The sequence below is a fragment of the Coptis chinensis genome, chromosome 9 (assembly GCF_015680905.1).
Source record: "Coptis chinensis isolate HL-2020 chromosome 9, ASM1568090v1, whole genome shotgun sequence".
NCBI classification, from domain to species: Eukaryota; Viridiplantae; Streptophyta; class Magnoliopsida; order Ranunculales; family Ranunculaceae; genus Coptis; species Coptis chinensis.
Window position 1 is genome coordinate 53,169,005 of NC_141464.1, and position 23,076 is coordinate 53,192,080.

Consider the following 23,076-nt stretch of genomic DNA (forward strand, 5'->3'; position numbering starts at 1 on the left):
GAATTGGATTGGTCGAAATCCGAACCCGAAGTTTTTCTTCTTTGGAGTCTGAAGTTGAGTGGTCACGGGTTAATTAATCTTTTGAAGTCATTGGAGGCATGAGCGCGCCACGCGCCTTGTGCAGGCATAAAAGGAGCACGGGTCGTGCCCTTAACGCCAGAAAGAGAAAATCTGTTTGCTGTTCGGGGGTCTATGCGGTGATTTCGTGAGGTTTCCAGTGAAGAAAACAAGCAACTAAAAGAGTTCGGCGAACAGGATAGAGCAATGAATATGGGCCATAACAGTTGGGAATTTATTTTCCATTTTATTGTTCATATTTGCTTATTCTATATGCATGTTTTTATTTGTGGATGTTTGCGCTAAAAACTAATCCCACATGAATAATAGATAACATGGACATAGACCTGACTTGTAAACAGAAAGATCCTCAGATCTAAATAACTAAGTGGGAGTGGGAATTTAGTTTCGTATAAATCCCACGGTCTCCATTACTAGTTTGTTGGTAATGTAATTACACTTGCGCGTCGGTTTTAGTGCCTTCCTCCATATCGGATGAGTCTAATTACGGATCACCAGAACAAACTTCTAAAAGACAACTATATAAAGTTATTAATGTATGGATTCACTTCTCCATCTGAAGGGATTCATTACAAATAATGGACTTAGTGTTGAGTAATGGTATACACTTAGATGCAAGTAATGGTATCCTCCCCATCAGAGTCACTGCTATTATTTGTAGGACCAAAGAAAGGTCAGCATTTTAGTTTTACTTGTCTAGATGGCATGTGTCCACTCTAACAAGTGGTGTGCTGTTAAGTTGATGAGAAGTAGAACTAATAGGAAAAACCTCTCTATACGAATGTAGATATGGTAAACGTCCACACTATCGTGGCTTACTACTTCTACTTCTCGGTGTGTAGGGTGCTGACGAGTTAATTAATTAATTTTTTTAGTTAACTCCAAAAGTATTTCAACAAATGTAGAATGGTAAACGTCCACACTATCGTGGCTTACTACTTCTCGGTATGTAGGGTGTTGACTGGTTGATTAATTAATTAATTTTTGTTATTAACTCAAGAAGTTTTTGCCCTACATAATAGTTAATTTTATGTGATTCTCAGGTTTTCAAAATGGTTACTTTCAACCCACTAGCAACTATTCTTAAGGAAAACAAACTTCTTGGCCCTAATTACATAGACTGGAAACGCAACTTGGATATCGTGTTGATTGCTGAAGAGTACAAATTTGTACTCAATGAGGAATGCCCACCTAAGCCTGATGATATTGTTGGAGAAGAGGAGAAAGTAGCATATAAGAAGTGGAATAAGGCAGATGAGATGTTGCGTTTTTGTTACATTCCAGCATCTATGTCAGGTGTGCTGCAACATCAGCATCAGGCCATGACCACGACTTATGATATGATGCTCAATCTCAAGGAGCTCTTCGGACACCAAAATAGGGCTGCTAGGCAAACTGCCATGAAAAACTTGATGACCACAACTATTACTGAAGGGACTCCTGTAAGGGATCATATACTCAGGATGATAGCTTATCTTAATGAGTTGGAGATCCTTGGAGCTAATATCGATGCGGAAACGCAGGTCGATATCATTCTCATGACACTGCATGAAAGGTTTGAACCGTTCTGCCTTAACTACAACATGAACAAAAGGTTGTATTCTTTGGCAGAACTTATGATTTAACTTCGTCGGTGAGAGTCTCTTTAAAAGCGAGTTATGTTCGGGTTTATGCTCTCGAAAGGTTTCTACTTCTACGCCTAATGGCGGTAAGAAAGAAGAATAATGTTCAAAAGCATAGGAATATGGCAAAGAAGCTAGGGAATGGGACCTCAAGGAGCTGTGAAAAAGCCTAAGGGCAAGTGCTATAAGTGCAAGCAGCCAGGACACTGGAAGCCAGATTGTCCTCTTCTCAACCAAGAGAATAATGGAGGTATGTCTCATGCACTAGTCGTTTAACATGTTTAGCAGTGTTATCTACCAGTACCTGGTGTGTAGATACGGAAGCCATTAACCATGTCTATATTTCATTGCAGAGGTTCCAGGAAACCATAAAACTTAGTGCTGGAAAGATTACCATATCTTGGGGGGATGCTACGATAGTAGTAGCTGTTGCAGTAGGAGATGTTTGTTTATCTTTTGGTAGAAATAAGACTATGGTGTTAAAGAATTGTTTTTATGTGCCTAATTTTAGAAAGAACTTGATTTCAGTTTCTATATTAATTAAGGATGGGTATCATGTTTCTTTTAAATGACAAGATCGTCATTAAGAAAAATAAACATTTTATCTGTTCTGGTGCATTAGAAGGCAATTTATACATCATTAATCTTATTCCACCCACAGTGCATTAAATTATTACCCCGAGTAGTATTATTCTAAGAGTATTGAGAGGGAAGAAATTAAACTCCTTCAGCACCAATAGTACAAGAACAGGAACCACAACGTGTCACTAATGACGTACAATAACAAGAGGTGCTTCGTCGTAGTGGGAGGGTTGTTAGACAACCTGACAGGTGGATTGGTTTGGGAATGTCTTCAGACATAACCACTGATAACCAAGATCATTATCCCTTGACCTACAATGAAGCACTCCAAGATAGAGATGTAGAATCTTGGCAAAAGGCAATGAATTATGAGATAGAATCTATGGATTCTAATCAGGTCTGGGAGCTTGTAGAGCCACCCAATGGTGTAAGACCCATTGGATGCAAGTGGGTCTATAAAATGGATGTCAAGACCATAACGGTTCCTACAAAAATACCATTCTTTGATCGGGCTACCTTAATCCCAAGGAAATATTTAAGATCTCCGATTTGTTTCATTTCAAACTCAGAAGCCAGATACTGTTGTAAGCTAGAAATCTCCTCATGATCATCACCTGTCACCACCATATCATCAACATAGATAATCAAAGCAGTGATTTTACTTCTTCTGTGTTTTAAAAACAAAGTGTGATCCGAGTTGCTTTGTTTGTAGCCGAACTTCTTCATAGACTTGGTGAACCTGCCAAACCAAGCTCTTGGGGACTGTTTTAACCCATACAATGCCTTCTTTAGTTTACAGACCATTGTTGTATCTAAGTATTCTGGTATACTTAGGGGAGGATCCATATATACTTCTTCAGTAAGATCTCTATGCAAGAAAACATTTTTAACATCAAACTGAAAAAAGGCCAATCTTTATTAGCTGCTAATGACAAAAGTACTCTCACAGTATTGAGTTTAGCAACCGGTGCAAAAGTTTCTTGATAATCAACACCATAAGATTGTGTATACCCTTTCGCAACCAGCCAAGCTTTGTATCTCTCAATAGCCCCATCTGCTTTGAGCTTGACTGTAAATACCCATATGCACCCCACTGTCTTCTTTCCCTTTGGTAAGATTACAAGTTCCCAAGTGGCATTCTTTTTCAATGCTGCCATTTCTTCTGCCATAGCTTTGGTCAATCTAGAATATGCTAAAGCTTCCTGTATTTTACTAGGAATAGAGACAGATGATAATTGGAATACATAAGATGCATATGACTTGGACAACTTGTGAGATGAGACATGGCTGCTTATGGGATATTTCACTTTAGCTTTAGGATCAAGTTCATATTGAATTGGTGGTTGGCCACCGTTAGATCGAGGTGGAAGATGATATTTAACTAGTTAAGAATTAAGACTAGGTAGATTAGCATCATAAATATTAGAATCACCAACATTATGAGTATTGGAATCAACAATAATAAAGTCGGGCGATACCTCTAATGGGTCTTCTGGAGAAGATTGGATTATATCCGTTGTAGGAGGTAATGTACTATCATGGACTTGATCTTCACATCCTTCACTTGAGCACTCAGTGGAGGTTCCATCGACTTCTTCTATTGAGTTTTTATCACAAGGTGATTATGGTCTCGATAAATCAAAGACCATTATATCATCATGATTCTGTATTTCATTTCTATTCTCCCCCTGAAGTGAAGAATCAGTGATCTCCGTATAAAAAAAGTCGTGTTCATGGAAAATGATATCTATTGAGACAATTTTTTTTTAGAAGATGGATGATAACACTTATAACCCTTCTGAGTTGAGCCATACCCAACAAAGACACACTTTAACGCACGTGGATCAAGTTTGGTGCATTGTTGCATATGTAAGTGAACATACACCACACACCCGAAGATATGATATAGGGTGCTAAATGAACAATGGGTGGAAGTGTACAGTGATCAGAAAGCACATCTAAGGGTCTCCGAAATTGGACAACACCAGAAGGTGTATGATTCATCAAGTAAACAGCAGAGGTCAAAGCTTCGCCCCATAAGTGAGATGGGACATGACCACCAATTAATAAAGACCGAGTGACCTTTAAAAGATGTCTGTTTTTTCATTCTACAACCCCATTTTGCCGAGGGGAATAAGAGCAAGAGGTTTGATGTAGAATACCAGCCGAATGCATAAAGCCAGTCAATTCCTTTTTGAAATACTCACCCCATTATCAGAGCGAACAACCTTTATAGAGATTCCAAACTATGTGAGCACCATCTGATGGAAAAGGGGAAAAACTGTACAAACATCACTTTTATGTTTCAAAAAATATACCCAGGTCATCCAAGTGCAGTCATCGACAAAAGTAATAAACCATTTCATCCCGTTATGTGTAAGACGTGGGGCAGGACCCCAAACATCTGAATGAACTAAAGAAAAAGGAGCATCAGCTCTATTATCACTCGAAGAGAAAATAGTACGATGGCTTTTCGCCATTACACAGGTTTCACAAGCAAAATGAGAAAGACTACAACCATTAAATAAATATGGAAATAATCTCCTAAGATAACCAAATGAGGGATGTCCTAGTCGTCTATGCCAAAGCCAAATCTTGCCTTTACTTTTATTAACCTTATCGTCACTCATAACATGAGTTTGGACTCCTTGATTGGACCATTGAAAACCATCCTCCGGATAGTACAATCCTCCACTTTGTTTACCACTGCCAATCCTTTTCTTGGTAAGGGTGTTCTAAAAAATACATTGAGTAGGAAAGAACAAGGCAACACAATTATGAGATTTGGTTAATTGGGTAACAGAGAGAAGGTTACAGTTTATTGATGGAACAAATAAAACATCATGGATAGATAAAGAAGGGAACAGAGGTACAGTGCCAACACCAACAACTGGAGATGACACACCATTAACATTAGTAATGACTGATTTGGAACAACTAGAGGAGAAATGGTTAAATTTATAGCGATCGCAAGTCATATGATTAGTAGCACCCGTGTCAATTATCCAATCACTATTTCCAGTAAAAGCAATAAGAGTAGAGTTAGATATACCGATCAAGCAACAAATCCGCAAAGAAATGACTAAGTGACTCTTCAAGTTACAAGACATGACAGCGGAATTGTTATTGGAATGCACAACAACAGAATCATTATTGGTAGGTAAGTCTGTCATTATGATATAGAACATAAACAATGAACTAGATCAATAGACAAGAACGATAAGGAAGAAGAGGGTAATAAATACAATATGATATAATGTAACAGATTGTATTATATGACCAGAAAAAAAAAATCAAAACTCCAAAAAAAAAAGGCTCCGAATCGGAGTTGGCTCTTGATACCATGTCAAAGATGTTTTACTGAATATTTTATGATAATCTTATTAATATAAAATAGTAGGTATATATACAAGAATACAGAAGATCTCCTAGATCCACATATCTAGGAGAAGATAATACTCTTACTAAGATTACAAGATACTTGATAATCCTAACTAAGGTAACAAATATTCCAACAATGTTAATTGTTATGAGACCATAAAGAGAAACTGGGACTTGATTGATGATATTGGATCCAGCAGCAGTAGTTTGAAGGAACTTAGCCAGAAGTTCAAATCTTGCAGGTAATCTTATAAATTACACAAGTATTATGCATTATATACTGTTCTTATTCTTTTGTATATATTCTAATTTCTATGCTAATTGCTTTCAATCTGCTGATTTTATTTCTTTTCTTCCTAGCCTTTTGAAGTCATCCAAAGAGTTGAAAGATTATCTTCAAAGGAAATATCAAGATGCTGCACAATACGATTCATTGGAGGACACCCCAGTGGAAAAGATATGCAGTGCTATATATGCAATGTCTGCAGATTCTAATGCTCTTTGCAGAATATTTGCAGGTGTTGTGTTTTAGTTTTTGAAGTTAAATATAAATATGCGTTTTCTAAGACAATCACTATATACACTGATTTCTCAACTTATTATTCTTTGTCGTTGCAGCATAAAGTTTGGTTTACACTAACAAGTAACAACTCTCTATGTAGGAATTGAAGCGATTAAAGGAAATGAACCACCTAAATGTTACCCAATATCAATACTAACTACTTATGTGAGCATATATCAATGGACGTGGCAGGTATCTCAAGTATACTATCGTCTCAGGCTCTCAGCCATAACATTTTCTGATGGATTTGCTTACCTTATTGTTTGTTGTGATACTTCAGATATGCAGTGCAAGTTACAGTCAGAAGGACTATTGTGAAGAATTGTATGGACCTGGTATTCAGAGACCTCATTGGACTTCCATTGTATATGGTGGGAAAGTGAGTATTCAAGCTCTTTGGTTCTTCTTTCCCATTTCAAACTCTCGGCTTGGCCGTGTTATCGGTTATCATGTATAAGTATATATAATGCCCAAGTGATAAAACTTCTAATTTTTTAGAAATTCATATTAATAACCAAATTTGATAAACCCCAAAGGCTAAACGAAACTCACTGTTAGATAAGGACCAATAAATCAATAGCAAGAGTATATATCGGTTCAGGATACTCTAGGAAGCTACAGTAACATTTTTAACTGATTTTTATTTTGCTGAACATTGAAAGCTATTGCAGTTAATTAACTTAGTTTAGTTGTTTAGTTAGGTAGTGAATTTCCGCTAACATCTTTAAGAACTCATGAACTTTGTAGGATATGAAGTTGGTTTTAAAGCGATTTGCAAGCAACATCATATACACAAATGGGATGAGAAACCCATTCAGTGTTGGAGGGTAAATTGATTTATGCTAGAATTTGCTTTTCAAACTTGTTTACAATTGGATGTGGGGGGTTGTTGAACTAACCAAAATTCAACCTTTCCAACCAAAATTGTGATACCCCTGGGTGAGGCCCGAAGAAGGGGTATGATGGAAAGGCGCCTAGCCCGGGTATGGGTGACGGTTGCACCATGGTGCAGTGTGATCCCACTTCGCTTAAGTGGTTGTCCAAAGATCTTAGCTATGAGTAATTGATCCACGAAATTATAACGTCGAGGCCTTTTTAAGCACAATTGGTTGTGGGGTTGGTGAGAACTCTACAGTTATGCGTGCTCGGGCAGGAGTAGTTTTCAGGATGGGTAACCTCCTGGGAAGTCCCATCTGGACTAAACCCCACACTGTCGGGATGGGTGACCTCTTGGGAAGTCCCGCCTGGACAAAACTCCACACTGTCGGAGGTCCGCCGTGGTTAAGTAGGGACAATATCGACTTGGTAGGATGGGGCGGGTCGATACAAAAATCCAACAGCTGCCTTCAGGATGGGTGACCTCCTGTGGCTATTAGAGAGTTGTCCAACAACTGCCTTCACAAAGTGAGTTATATATAATCTGTGTTTTTAATCTTTTGTGCATCTCAAGCTTCAACTGCCATATGTATGAGCATGGATCAAAGATCCATTGTTCAACAAAGCGGTCGAGCCATCGATTGACACAATCCCCACCTTAGAGAAGTTAGAAGTAGTAGAAGTATGAACCAATCTTCCTCTCAACCATCCTGCCTTAGTTTAGCAAACTCCATTATAATGATTTTCTCAGGAAAATCTTTATCAGATTCCAGGAGAAAATTTATAATGAAAAATGTCCCAACAGTCAAAAAGGACCTTAGTTTAATTCCCACTCCCTTTTGCTCTACATTTATAATTTATAGGTGAACTTCCCATGCAACAATTTGTTAAGGGAAACTTGGTGGTGTCTGCTATTGCGAGCTGGTGCCCCGTTGCGTACTTCTCCTATAATGCAATGCCAAAATGTCAGTTTTGTTGTCTTCATTTGGTTCCACTCTAACAACCCATCTCATTCAACTTATAAACGCTTAGTAATACTTGGTAACGACCTTCGTTTGGATTGACACCTCTCATTTATATTCTGATACTGAAGTTTAAATTTTCTTGATGCTAATCCTGGTAAGAGATCTATATAATTAGTTGATGTTATTCTGTTTCTTTTTATGGAGCAGGGGGGATATCTTCACAAGATAAGAGAACGATTACTCTACCAGTGTCCAGCTGAGCACATTCCTCTTAAAGTTGAGGCGGATGTGAACAATTTGGATATTGAAGATGGCGTATACGTGGATGATTTAAAAGTCCTTCCATCGTTGCAGCTCTTGAATAAGAATGAGAAGAAACCAATATGTAAGGTTATGGGAACAAAGCAGTCGTGAAACCTAAGAAAAAGGTAGTTGCAAAAGCAGTAATTACTACTTAGGTTCGGGTAACAGAGCTAAACTCTTGGCACCTATGACACAATCACCACCTATATAGGCCTTTCTCCAGTTTTCGACCCATTATCTGCCTTAGTTCCCATTGAAAAAACCAAGCTTGCTTCTGTTATTAGCTCAACTGAATCTGCTGCTGCTGCTAAGCTTTCTTCATCAACTAGGCTTAACAACCAGGTTTGTTTAGATTTAAAGTCCCCTTAATAGATTAGAACTGTTATGCTATATGCCTATATGTTTATAGTTTCCTCAAGTCTTGCTTGATTGATTCTTGTAGGTTGTAGTTCTAATTTGGAGGAAAATGCATTGGCTTATCAATCGTGTGTTCTGCTGTTAGACTTGGAAAAGTCTCTAAACGATAATGCTTTGTTAGCTTCAAAAATAGGTATTCCGTTACTCTGTTGATTGTTGTCCTAATTTATTCTTTCCTTAAGTTCCATTGAACTTTGTATTTTTCCTTAGCTTCTTGTGTTGGTGTTTATAAATATCGACAACAGATCCCATTCATTTATTCATTCATTCTCTCTCACTCGCTCGACCACTTATTAAACCACTAAACCTTAATAATTCACATATCATTTCGATGAACCAATGATCTCATAAACAATATTTTCCACACAATATAATTCCAACACAATGGATCGCGGTTATATATTCACTAGGAAGTTTTTTATATTATTATTCTTTTTTGTGTTTTTTAGCTTGATTACAAGTTCAGTTTTGGGACAGATTCGTAAGCCAAAGAATGTTCAAGTTTCTCTTCGTGCTAATTGGCCTGGAACTTCACTGTTATTAGAAGTCATTGACGGAGATTGAGAATGTTAACTAGAGTAGCGTAAATGTGAAATGCTTTTTTGAATTTTATGTTCGACAGTGAATTACTATCTAAATAGTGGAAGGACTTGTTCTAGGAGTTCATTGACGTATGGACAGATGGAAATGATTTTGGCCATTTCGACCCCCAACACGCTACCAAAACACGATTTGTATTCTAACAATTGTTAAATTCCAAATCAAATTCTTGAGAAAAATAGAAATGAGCCGCACGGAACAAGTTGTGTTGTCCAGTATTTTTTTCTTCTTTTTAATAAAAAAATTAAAACGGTTCGATTTTGTACCGTTGGAATTAACGGGATATATTTAGTTCCGTTGGACTGAGCCTATATATATTGCATACTTGCTTAACTAATTTTTCTCTAATTCACTCATCTTTCTTCTTTCTTCTTTCTTCTTTTATTCTTCACCAAAATCACAAAATGTCTTCACGAAGGTCTAGAGGTAGAGGAAATATAGGTGGTAGAAATAGTGAAAACCAAAGCCAAGAAAATAGCCAACATACCTCCTATATTCAAGGTCGTTCAAAAAATTTCACAGCCGTATAAGATGAAATTTTATGTCATAGTTGGATTTTTATTTCAGAAGATGCAGTTGCTGGAATGGGCCAAAATACATATGTTTTTTTTGAGAAAATTGTTGATGAAATGAACAAGCGTATGAGCCAGCTTGGTCATGTAGGGGCAACCACGAACTGGTGGATCGGTTCAAGCTCGTTTTCACATAATCCAATGTGCGGTAAGTTTATTTCAAGGTTATTATCATCAACAATTGATTGTGAATGCTAGTGGTACTAATGCGAATGATACAATGTCACGAGCTCATATGATTTTTTTAACTGTTCAAAATAAACCATTTAAATTTGAGCATTATTATTGGATTTTAATTTTAAGTCCAAAATGGAATTACTTCTATCAAGCTAGAAGTGATAGTAGTTCAAAAAAGCAAAGAATCACTTCTAGTAGTGATGTTAGTGGTAGCATCAGTGGTGGATCAACCGCTAACAATATTGGAATAGCCAATATTTCGTTAAATGAAGAAAGTCAACCATCAAGGGAAGTGCCCGAATTAGAAAAATGGCCAAAGGGAAGGAAGTTTAAGAAAAGAGATGTTGATGAAGTTGCGCACCAAATGACACAAACTCTTGAGGAGGTAAGAGACAATCAACTTACAACTACAAAATATCTGCAAGAACAAACAAAGCTAAAATGACAAATGTTCCTCTCAATGAAAAAGGAAAAAGAAGACGAAATATTGAGGCTTGAAGCACAGAAAAAACAAATATATCATGATGCTTGATCTAAGCAAGTTTAGTGGTATTCAACTGACATTTTGGGAAGCTAAGCAAACAGCTATATATAGCAAGTAGGTTGAACAAGAACAAGGTATTCCATCTGCTCCTTTTATTCCTCATTATCCAACCTCTTCTACTCCATACATTTCCTAGTCCATACATTTCCCCTCCTAGTCTATACATTCAAACCCATCCTTCTCAACAGTTTAGGTCTTTTTCTTCTTCTAGATCAACAAACAATGTTAGTCAGTCTCGTGGTAGGCGAGCATGCTCTCCCAATCTATTTCTGAGGGATGAAAATGAAGAATATGAAGATGATGATTTTCAGTTATGGTTAATTAGTATTACACCCCCCCCCCCCACTAGATGGGAAATTAGGGTCTCCCCCCTAAACACAGGGTCAACTTGGTTTGACCATTAACTTTCAAGTCAAATAATTGAAAATTACACAAATGCCCTCATTATTTTCAAAAAGAAAATGTTCAATTTTAATTAGGTGGGGGCAGTTAAGTCATTTTCAGTTGTTTGACTTGAAAGTTAATGGTCAAACCCTAATTTCCTATCTAGTGGGGAATCTAATTGGCTCATCTAGTAGGGGGGTAACACTAGTTCACCCTTTTAGTTATAACGTTTTTAATTTCAAGTATGTTGTAACGTTTTTAATTTCAAGTATGTGCAAATCTTATTCAACAAATCACAATCTTATTTAAACAAAACAAACTTGATGAAAGTACACTTAACAAAAAATACATAAATCACACATAAAAAACACAGTTAACAGAAAACTCAACTAAGACAAATCAAACTTAAACAAACTTATTAGTTGTTCCTTTGGTTGTGGCGTGCACCATAACGTGCCCAATGATGTTCAACCAGATCATTCTTCAATTGTTGATTAGTAGCTCCACAACGAATACTTAATGTCTTGGCTACCATGTTATGCACAAGCAGATGGTCATTACTCTGCATCTCAACTTCATGCCGCAATCATTCATCTATCTGAAGGTGGTTTCCACTTTCAAAGTTGTACATTACGCTCATTCTCAACAATCATGTTGTGAAGTATAATACATGTCTTCATTATACGAGATAGAGCTCCTCTATCCCACTGACGAGCAGGCCTGCTAACAATTGCAAATCTAACCTGTAAAACACCAAAACCATGTTCCACATCTTTACAAGCTGCTTCTTGCGCTTTTGCCAAGTTAATATCCATGGGAGTAGCAGGAGATGAGATTGTTTCAATTAGTGTAGCCCACGGTCGATATATTCTATCAGCAAGGTAGTAGCCCATGTTGTAAGGATTGCTATTAACTTGATAAACACAAGTTGGAGCTGTTCCTCTGACTAAATTATCAAATAAATGAGAATTATCTAACACATTAAGATGATTACACGATCCAGCCATACCAAAGTATGCGTGCCAAAACCATAGCTCCTTGTCTACAACTACTTCCAAAATCACACATTTTTTTAGCATGGCCCAAATGAGTTCCATGCCACGCAGTTGGACAATTTTTCCATATCCAATGCATATAGTCAAAACTACCCAACATACCTGGCCAACTACGTTCTTCACCTACTGCAAGAAAGCGTGTTACATCTTTTTCTGTTAGGCTTCTCAGGTACCGTTCTTCAAAATAGTTGACAACTGCATTGCAGAAATGATGAAGTGATTCTCAAGTCGTACTCTCAACAAGTTTTATCTAGTGATCCATTGAATCAGTTGGACAGCCATAAGCAAGCATCTGTATTATAGCTGTCATCTTCACCAAACCCGAAACCCTAAGCAAACCAAGAGCATCACAAGAAGGCTTAAAATATGGATCAAAATTAGTGACAACTTCCAATATACGGTTAAAAAGTGGTATTCTCATACAAAACCTACGACGAAACCTACCTGCTTTATAATTTGGTCTAACAGCAAAATAATCAACCACCAACCATTCATGCACACCAACACGATCGCGGTTAGTGTATTCTCTACCATTAACAGATCCACCCCATTTTTGTATAGATAAAGCGTTGATAGCCGGAATTATTGACACCACTACTGATAGGGTTATATACTAAAAGCATTACTTTTGTATTAACTCTAATTCTTTATATTTTGAATGAGAATCATATGGGCAAATGTTATGCATATTTTATATGTTATTAGTTATATGCATGTGTCTAATACTTTATATTGTAGATGATATGGTGTGTAGTGACACACAGAAGATCATATTATCAGTACTTTATAAAGTATAAGTAAACATTCACAACCTAGATGGATTTGGACAAACCATTGGTAAGGTTGTAGTATAATCTGGTATTAGTCTATCTTGACTATAGGATTACACTAGTACACTTTGTGTGTATTGAACAGGACCAAGTGAGGTTATTTCTCCTTATACTGACTATATAAGAGAACAAACACCTCTGTTATTATGGATGCTTGTCCTCTTAATCCGGATATAATAACGGACACTTACGTACATTGTTTTAAATCATCAATGAGTGAGATTCATTTGTGAATCAACAAACTCGATGGATTGGGTAATGACATTGTATGTAAGGTGTGCTGTTGATTATAGAAGGAATCAGTGACCCGTAGGAAGACAAGTTGATGATGTCCCCTTGAGGAGCTCATAAGGATTGTCATGTAAACCCAACCCTGCAGGTGGATTTAATCCGACATGACAATGAGGTTGAGTGGTACTACTCAAGGACATAAGAAGTTGATTGATGTAGTTGTCAGTAACTTGACTTAATCAACGGGCATTCAATATCTTAAACACGGGGAGATCAACAAGCATATAATATGGAGCCCATAAACGGTGACACATAATTTGGGATTATGGCGGTAGTGCAACAATGACCTTTAGTGGAATAAGCCATTTGTTGATGGACTTGGGCTGTGTGTTCTGGGCGAATATGGGAAGCCCAAGCCCGTCAGGAGGCCCAACCCTAATTTCTCCTCATGGTCCCTGTTGTAGCCTATTAAAAGAAACCTCTTTCTCTGGCCGTTTTTTGACACTTAGCTCTCAAGGCAAGCAAAAACAGATCCAAAATTCGGTTCTAAGGTTGTGAGAGAGAGAGGCCAATAGAGAAAGAAGAGGTTGGAAGATCGTTGCCCACACAACGTCCACTCTGTGCATAGGAATACAACAGAAGATCAAGAGGTTGTTGATTTCATAAAGCTTGGATTCTCAGAGATATCAAGAAGCTTATCTGAAAAGGTATGTTTTCCTATCCAAAATCATGAACACCATTAATTCCGCTGCGCATGGTTTTCACGGTTTGTAGAAATTTACATTCTGAAATAACAGTTCCTACGACTATAACTGCATCACTTTGTATTTGTTAAACGATTACCGCATTTTCATCATCGTCGTCGAAAATCAGTTCACTTACTTTTTCGCACCAATTGCTATTATGACTACTATAACCCATGACAAAATATAAAAAAAATTATGATTGATGAGAGGAGAAGAAGAAATGAAAAAATATATGGATGCTTGACCTGTGATTGATCTGATATATAGCGTAGAAAATGGAGGGAAATGATGGGCGTGAAAATGATTTGTCGCAACAGAAATGGAGGGAAATGATGGATGGGACAACTTTTGCCGTTTACAAAAAACTTTTTGTCTAGACGGAACAACTTGTGCCATGCAAAATCGAAACAAGAAATTTAGAAATTTTGTGTTGATATGTAACATTTATTTGACCATTTCTATCGTTAAAAAGTGCTGACGCATCACAGTCGATTTTAATAATGCGTCGATGATGCTCTTAGTGGGTGTTCTTGTACTCCGTGATGAAGTATATAAATTTGATTAAATGAATGTTCTGACTGGGATTTTTTTATTTCTCCTAGTCTCCAGACTAAGAACTTTAGAACTTTAAGAGGGAAAAAAAGACTTCAAGTGAAGATGATCCTAAGGTGGTCCCTGTCCTTGTTGCCGAAACTTTTTCAGTTGAAGAAGATGCAGGCCACATGAGACCTAAAGAGTTAGAAAAAAAAAATGTATACTCTACTGTTTGTGTTATGCAGAGAAAAGGAAGCATTGCAAGAGTTCTGAATGTGAAGTTGGCGATATAAATATTGATTATGATCAGAAAAATCCTCAAATGTGCAGCCTATATGCCCCTGAAATATATCGTAATCTACGTTTTAAAGAGGTCCGTATCACTTTTATGTATTTTCTTGTGATTAGTGTCCATTTTGTATTTTTGCCATTCTTTTTATGTTTTTTCTCATATCTTTGGTTGCGAACTTAATTGCAACTTGTGACTACTTGTATTTGAGAGCTGGAAAAGTAGGAGTTTATGTGGACCTCAATTTTCAAGATTAAGCTTTGCTGGCAAATAAATGCCTAAGTGGTCGTTGGATTTTCTGGAGTTAATTGTATCTTATGACTTTACATGTAATACATGCATGAATATTATATGTTTTTAAAATCACTACTCGCTAGTCTTTCTGATTTTGAATCACTAACAAACTTGAAGTTTAACTTCAAGTGTCTTTCCAATTCCTTCTTCATTTTGTTTCCGCCTCTTTAAGAGTTATACAATTTGTTGATGTTAGCTTTTTAAGTGATAAATTGATTCAGAAAGTTTATTTTAGTCTTCTAGTCCTTGATTTAAGACTGTTATCTAATTCGGATATTTAATTGCTCAGGTTTTTTGAAGTATAAATTATGCAAAGAAGCTAGAATCAATGACTGATTACGATGCATATCAACTTTGGCATAGATTAATTAAAACAACATTCCATATGTTAATGGTTAGTAATTTCTCCTTGATTTGATATTTGCTATAATAGATGATTTTCAGTTCTAATGATTGCTTTTAAATGTTGTAGCTATATCTTCAAAGCCTACTCTAAGGCAAGATCATGAAGAGGTACAAACGAGGAATATCGTCTGTCAAGTTTACGTAATATATATTATGTAAGTTAAGATATCTAATGGGATTTTTGTTGTAAAAAAAACCTTATGCCAAGTACATATTGAGTATGAAATATTGAATTGTGGAGAATTAAGATTGTTGTGGGTTTGATTGGAATAATAGAATTTTGTATGCACTGCAGGTGTGATGCGAATTGTATGAATTTAATATGGTGCTAGAATCAATTTTTTTTTATCCAATTCAATACAATTGCCACGGCCATAAACTGTGGCTAAGCTTTAGATACAGTCCAACAAAAAACATTTGCCACGGCCTAGACCTATTCCCAAATTATAGATTCATCCCACAAAAGGCATTGGGCATGGTAGAGGGCTGTCAATGGGTTTTGATAACCCGATAACCGACCCGAACCAAACTGACAAAACACGGGTTCGGATTTGGTATTTCGGGCGGTTCGGTAATGGATCCACTTTTCAGTTCCAATAAGCTATCGGTTTGGTTTCGTTATTTGCTTCCACCTAACCAATATTAACCCTAACCGCTAGAGTGGTATTGTAGTAATATCTGTAATTATTTTGGTATAAGTTAAAGCAAAATATGTGGCTAAGATCTACTGATGAAAAATATCTATGGTTAAGATCCAATCTTTTAGTGAGAATGCAGATCAACTGTTTCCCCACCCACTCAACAAAGCAATGATTCTTTAGCCACAATTTCTTCCATTAATTATGACTTTTCTCTTTTCAAACAAGGTATATACCCATTTAATTTTACTTGCTTAATTTTTAACAACTCAACATTCTCCTCTCTCACTCTCTCACTCAAATATTTATTGCATCTATGTTTTTTATTTTTCCATTGCAGTGCTTATAAAACATATTATGTCTACTCCATCGTCGAGTGTTAGTTCTGTTGCTAAAAGTAATACTATTGTGATTGATGACGGGAAAGATGAAAGCACTCAAATTTGTAAAGTTGCGCCTGCTAGGAAGTTGAGGTCTATTGTGTGGGAAGAATTTGACAAGAAAAAAGATGAGAAAGGAGTGGATAAAGCCATTTGTATACATTGCAAAGAGAATTTTGATGGGAAAAGTACTAATGGAACTAGTCACTTGAGGTCACACTTGAAAAGATGCTCTCGTAGGGTGAAACCAGGGTCAGGTTAGCAACAACTTGTACCACTCAAGAGAGAAGATGGAACTACTTCTATCAAGAATCACAAATTTACTCAAGCAAGGAGTCGTCGTGATCTGTCCAAGATGGTTGTGAAACATGAATATGCTTTTTGTATGGTGGATCGTCTTTATTTTAGGGAGTTTGTGCAAAACCTTCAACCCCTTTTTGACCTTAATAAGTGCAATACACTAAGGTATGATATTACCGAACTTTTTAAAGAGGAAAAGGTTGAGCTATATCGTCTATTAGAGAAGCTTCCACGTTGAATCAGTTTGACAACCGACTTGTGGACATCTGAAAATACAAAAGATTCATATATGTGTGTAACTTGTCATTTTATTGACGATAATTGGGTTTTGAGGTCAAAGATTTTAAACTTTTTGAAGCTTCATTGTGTCATACAGGGGAGGAATTGGCTAAAGTAACGATGAACTGTTTACTTGACTGGAACATTGATAAAAAATTGTTTGCTATTACTCTAGGCAATGCCTCATCTAATGATACATTGATTGTAAGCTTGAAGGGGACTCTCAATTGAGATAGTTTGTTGGTATCGAGTGGGGATTATTTTCATATATGTTGTACAACCCATATCATCAACCTTATTGTTAAAGATGGTCTAGAAGTATTAGGAAATACTTTGAAAAATATTCAAGAGTGTTGTAAGTATGTTAGGCTTACACCTCAAAGAAAGACGAAATGGTAGGCTGCAATTAATCAAGTCAAAGTAACAACAGAAAAGTTTATTTCTCTTGATTGCAAGACTAGGTACGGTGGAATTCAACACAAGAAATGCTTGAAGCTGCACTTGAGTACCAAGAAGCTTTCATGCGTTTAGACCAACGAGATGATGATTTTAAGGTGAATCCTTCGAGAGAGGAATGGGACATGGCAAGAGTTATTTGTAATTGCTTGAAAGTGTTTGATGATTTAACAAACACTCTTTCAGGTATATAATTTAATAAGCAATTCCCTTTTCAATTCTTTTGTAATTGGTTTATTGTTTGATATAATTAAGTGAGTAATCATGTTTCTGAATGTGTACTTTAGGTAAAAAGTATCCAACTGCAAACATTTATTTCTCAGAGGTTTGTGAGATTCACTTGAGCATTTTAGAATGGCAAGACAATCCTATATTTAGTGTGCAAGTTATGGTAGGCAAGATGATGGAGAAATTTAGTAAATATTGGTCTGATTGCAGTTTGATATTGGGAGTGGCTTCTGTGTTGAATCCAGAGTTCAAGATTACATTTATATAGTACTACTTTGCAGATGTTTACGATGAAACTTCAGCCGAGTCGCAGACAAAAAAGATTAAAGCTGCCTTAGTTCATATTTTTACGACATATGATTCGCTCTCGACAAGTCAGGTGTCCATGAGTTCAAGTGGTTGTGCTAGTACACACTATACTAGTGCAGAACGTGTGGTTAGAAAGAAAGCTAGAAGAATGGAAAATTGGTATCTGCAAGAAGTTATTGTTGGTATACAAACAAAATCTGAGTTGGAACTTTACTTGGAGGAATCTGCAAGTGTATTGGATTGGTGGAGGATTAACGCTCCCAAGTATCCCACTTTGTCAAGGATGACGCGAGATATTTTGAGTATTCCAGTTACTTCGGTTCCTTCAGAATCAGCATTCAGTATTGGGGGTAGAGTGCTATGTGTGATAAATGCACATCATTGGGGACTGACATGGTTGAAGCTCTCTTATGCACACAAAGTTGGTTGCCAGCAATTCCAGCAGGTACATATAGTTAAGTTCACTATTGTAATGGATGAATAATATATTAACTTGCAAGTGGTGTCTATTGTAATTTATAGTTACGTAACTTGTCACTTAATTGTTTATCTCAGATTCATCTACATCATTATCTTCAATTAGCACAAGCAAAACATATGGCAAAGAATGATGTAATGGTAGGAACTATCAGTTTAATTAGAAAGCTTGGTATGTTTTAATTACTTCTTGTTATTACACACTTTAAATACTAAAGTATTTTAATTTCATATTTAACATTTGATCATAAGTCCTTTTGTTTTCTGCAGGGTTGATACGATCACCAACTATGTGTTTACAATGTCCTAGATTTGCTAGATAATTAGATGGAATGATATACCAAGATCTCTTGATTTTGGGGTTGTTTTATTTTGGCAGGATTTATTTTGCTTGGAAGCTTGAATTGCTTTGAGAGTTTGCTGGATGTGATTAGTAGATGCAATGATATGCAAAAAAAATCTCTTGATTTTGTAGTAGTTAGATTTTGGGAGGAGATGATTTTCTTGGAAGCTTTATGAGATTTTGCTAGATGTGATATATGTAAAAGATTTTGAATTTTTGCTGGAAGTATATGTAAAGATCTTGAATTTTTCACTTGGTCCCTTATTTAGTTATTTTGGATTACTTATCAGGTCTTTAATATTTGGTCCTAATTAGTGGTTCGGGTCGGATCAGTTTCGGGTTTACTAAATTCTTATCGGTTTGGATCGGTTTGGGTTCAATGGTTCATTAAATTCTTATCGGTTTGGATCGGTTTCGGGTTCACTAAATTTTTATCTGTTCGGGTTCAGATTTTACAGAATTCGATGTAAAATCCAATCCAAACCGATCCATCGACACCCCTACTACTTGTGTGAGCATTGCCCATGGTTTAGTGCTGTGACAAGTTGGGAAATTCACCACGGCCCTTGTAACGACCTATATCCGTGGCCAAAGTTTAGCAACAAGCGCATTGGCAACGGTCGGGCAACGGCTTAGAACCGTGGCAAACGGTCTTTAGCCACGATGTATGACCGTGGCAAATGCTCAGTATTGAAACAATAAGTGATGGTGATTGAAGGGGATCGAGTATGAACGGAATTAAGGAAAGTTCTACTTCTCACGAAGGGGGTTCTGGTCGCTAGTTCCTTCACACTAATAGACATGCTTCTCTGCTAGCCAGTTCATTGCAGTGTGATAATTATATATTTCTCCATTGCACAATAAGCTACTTACTGCGGAACAATGTCATGTTAATGCGGCATCATCGCTCTAACAGACTATCTTTCGGAAATGTCGCCGATGTTATACATGGAAACATATTACATGCAAGCTAACACAGGTCCTATTTCAACTCCAAAATGCACAGAGTTAACACTCGATAGCTATCAATCAGGAGTTGTTTTATTCCCTAGCCCTGAAGTAGTGAGACAGTTGTGAATGTTATATATGCGTGTGACAGATGAAGCTTGTCTGAAAATTGTTTAATAATTTTAAAAATTACAGATGAAGAGAATGGCCAGAGATCTTAATTAAAAAGCTTAGGGGGTGTTTGGATCCTATTTATTTATTGCTAAAAAGTGTTTATTAGGAAAAAAACATTTTTGGTGTTTGGTTTCGTTTTTCATCCAAAAACACTTTTTGGTCCCAAAACTTGTTTTATGATAATTAGGTAAAACTTGTTTTTTAAGTTAAAAACTATTTTTCTTTTGAACACTTTTGGAAAAGGCAAATGAACTTGTTTTAGACTTTAGTGATTTATCTAAACAGCTAGTGTAAATCTGATTTGATAAAATCAATCAACCAAACATTTTATTGAAAAACTGTTTTTAGAATAAATACTTTTTCATAAAAGTGTTTTTTAAGAAAAAATACTTTTTTGAAAAAATGAGAACCAAACACCCACTTAAAGGCCGAGAGGAAAATTGGTTCGGTGGTGATGTTAATAATTAACTAATGACTTCTAAACAGCTCTTAACTCCATTTTATTAGAATAAATCATTTTAATTAATTGGAACTTAAATGATCTCACAAGATTTCAACAAGGTATTGCGTTTCACTTTTTTGCCATAACTATTAATTAAGGCGATTTAGTCATGACCAAGAACGGCGACATCCCCTGATAATATTGTTGACCATCCTCCAGCATTTCACTTAATGATGGAGCCACACTCACGACCACCTGCAACTCCTGCTCTTTATCTTCAGGGTCAACCTGCACCGAGAGTAGTCTAGGGGGCGGGTTTTCCCCGTTCCTGCATCGGTCCATTTGATTGCAACCTCCGTGGTAGTGGTTGGCGGGGATTTCTTTAACACATTTATTATTCCTGGGGTCGCAATGCATGCGATTCCGAGCTATGACAGGATAAGGTATATATCGAACAGCAGTTGTTGCTTCAAATAAGAGGGAGCAGACAAAGAATGCAGCAAGACAAATAAGTACCAATACCCTATTCATGGGCATTGCAGTGAACTATGAAACAATTAATGCAAACAAGGTTGAGTGATCTGAGCTATGGACACTAATGTGCATGGGGAGGGTTTTAAAGAGAGAATCTTCATTTCATGCAAGGGTGGGCTTGCAGTATTTAGGAGATATTAGTTAAAAAAACACCTTGAGAGTTGAATAGTTGATACATCGTAGCTCTTATTACGTGTAGCTGTTAAGAAGCTTAGGAGGAGAAATGTGTGATTAGTTTCTATTGGAACTGAAAAACTAATGAAGTTAATTAGGTAGGTTGCCGTAACTTGATAGATATTCACAGAATTTAAACCGAAACTCATTGATATTCTTCATATCCAACAAAGTGACTCTAGAGGACACTTTTTTTTTAATCACTCACAAGGACCGGGTAGATGAAATGTCAAGTATATTCTTGACGCGAAATTAAAAACGGCTCAAGTAGATGAAATGTCAAGTATACTTCTGGTACGAAATAATAAACGGCCTTATGAGCTATGAACAATCACTTTTCATACCTTAAATGAGCTATAAACACTCATTGTTCATACCTATTTGGGGTATGAGCAATCACTATTAATACTTTAATATAATATATGATCAATAAAAACACCTATTGGAGAATGAACAATTACTGTTTATTTATATCTCAACATGAGCTATATATGAACAATCATTGAATAATTATTGTTCATACCTATTTGGGGTATGAACATACTTCAACATAATATATGATTAATATGAACACTTATTGGAGTATGAACAATCAATGTTCATACATCAATATGAGCTATAAACAATCATTGTTCATACCTATTTGGGGTATGAATTGTTCATACCTCAACATAATGTATGATCAGGAGTATGAACAATAATTATTTATACTTCAACATGAGCTATGAACAATCATTGTTCATACATCAACATAAAATATGAACATTCATTGTTCATAGAAAAACGATAGAAATGGTAAAATCGGAAAATACTTATTTCAAATCCGGGTCATTTGTCCTTAAGTAGGAGTGCAAATGGATAGGTTCGGATTCGGATATGCCTGTATCCGAATCCAAAAATTTATACCGATATTTGAATCCGACGGATATTAAAAATTTTATCCGAATCCAATTTCGAATATCCGAATCGGATATCAGATAAATATCCGATCCGAAAATTAATATAAATTAAAATTTTATTTGCTTTGAATAATTCATTTTACCACTATAAAAACTATTATAAATATATATATTTGTCATTTATTATTATTATTTTGTTATTATAGTTTTATATTATTAGTTTATGATTTTATATAATAATAAATAAATAAATAAATTATAATAATAACTATTAAAATTTTAAATCGGATCAGATATTTTCGGATGCGGATATGGCAGTATCCGAATCCGAATCCGAAACTAGTTCGGACATAAAAAATTATCCGAATCCGATATCCGAAATTTTCGGATAATATCCGATTTTTCGAATACGAATTCGAATATTTGGATATCCACTTGCACCCTATCCTTAAAGGCTATTTTCACTCAAAAATTGGTTTTTCGGGTTGTTTTCACCTAAAATTTGTCCCTGAGAGATTTAAAAAAATCGCTGGTTTTGAGAGTGATTTTCACTCGAAAATAGGCCTCGGACTCCAAAATGAGCCTTGGGACCAAATTCTTGTAATTGTAAACCAAATTATGCATTTGTGCGCCTTAATTAGGTAATTTAATTCAGTGGTGATGTAGTTTGTTATTCCTATTTAAAGACTTTTAGCTAGCTCCTCCTACTAGCACATTTGGGACACTAGAAAGTCCACAAAATCTAAATAGAATGTTTGATGGAACTTGTGCTAAAATTCCACAAAATCTCAAAATTGGAATTTAAAAGCAATTACACCAAAAATTGTTTGATGGAACTGGTGCTAAAATAATCATGCCTGATACCTATATTCTACTAATCTTACTATTACTAACTCTCTAAAGTCTCTATCATTATTTTCCACTTTTCAGGTTTTTTGCCCTTGTGAATAGTTTCGATAAAGTGGTTGAGTTTGTTTGATTGGACCAAACACATGGGAGGTAGAGCAACGCGTGTGGTATATGCACAGCGTCCTGAGGATGCAAAACC

The 23,076-nt window shown here is 36.1% G+C and overlaps 1 protein-coding gene across 1 annotated transcript; it reads right to left on the bottom strand.

The window, feature by feature from the left end:
* Positions 1–11,680: 11,680 nt before the first annotated feature.
* Positions 11,681–12,652, bottom strand: LOC147476667 (uncharacterized). The gene is made up of 4 exons (XM_086585789.1): positions 12,563–12,652; positions 12,395–12,476; positions 12,221–12,313; positions 11,681–12,009 (listed from the first exon to the last, which is right to left on the bottom strand). Exons 1-4 carry the CDS (start codon positions 12,650–12,652, stop codon positions 11,681–11,683), a joined length of 594 nt encoding a protein of 197 aa, XP_086441915.1.
* Positions 12,653–23,076: the final 10,424 nt, after the last annotated feature.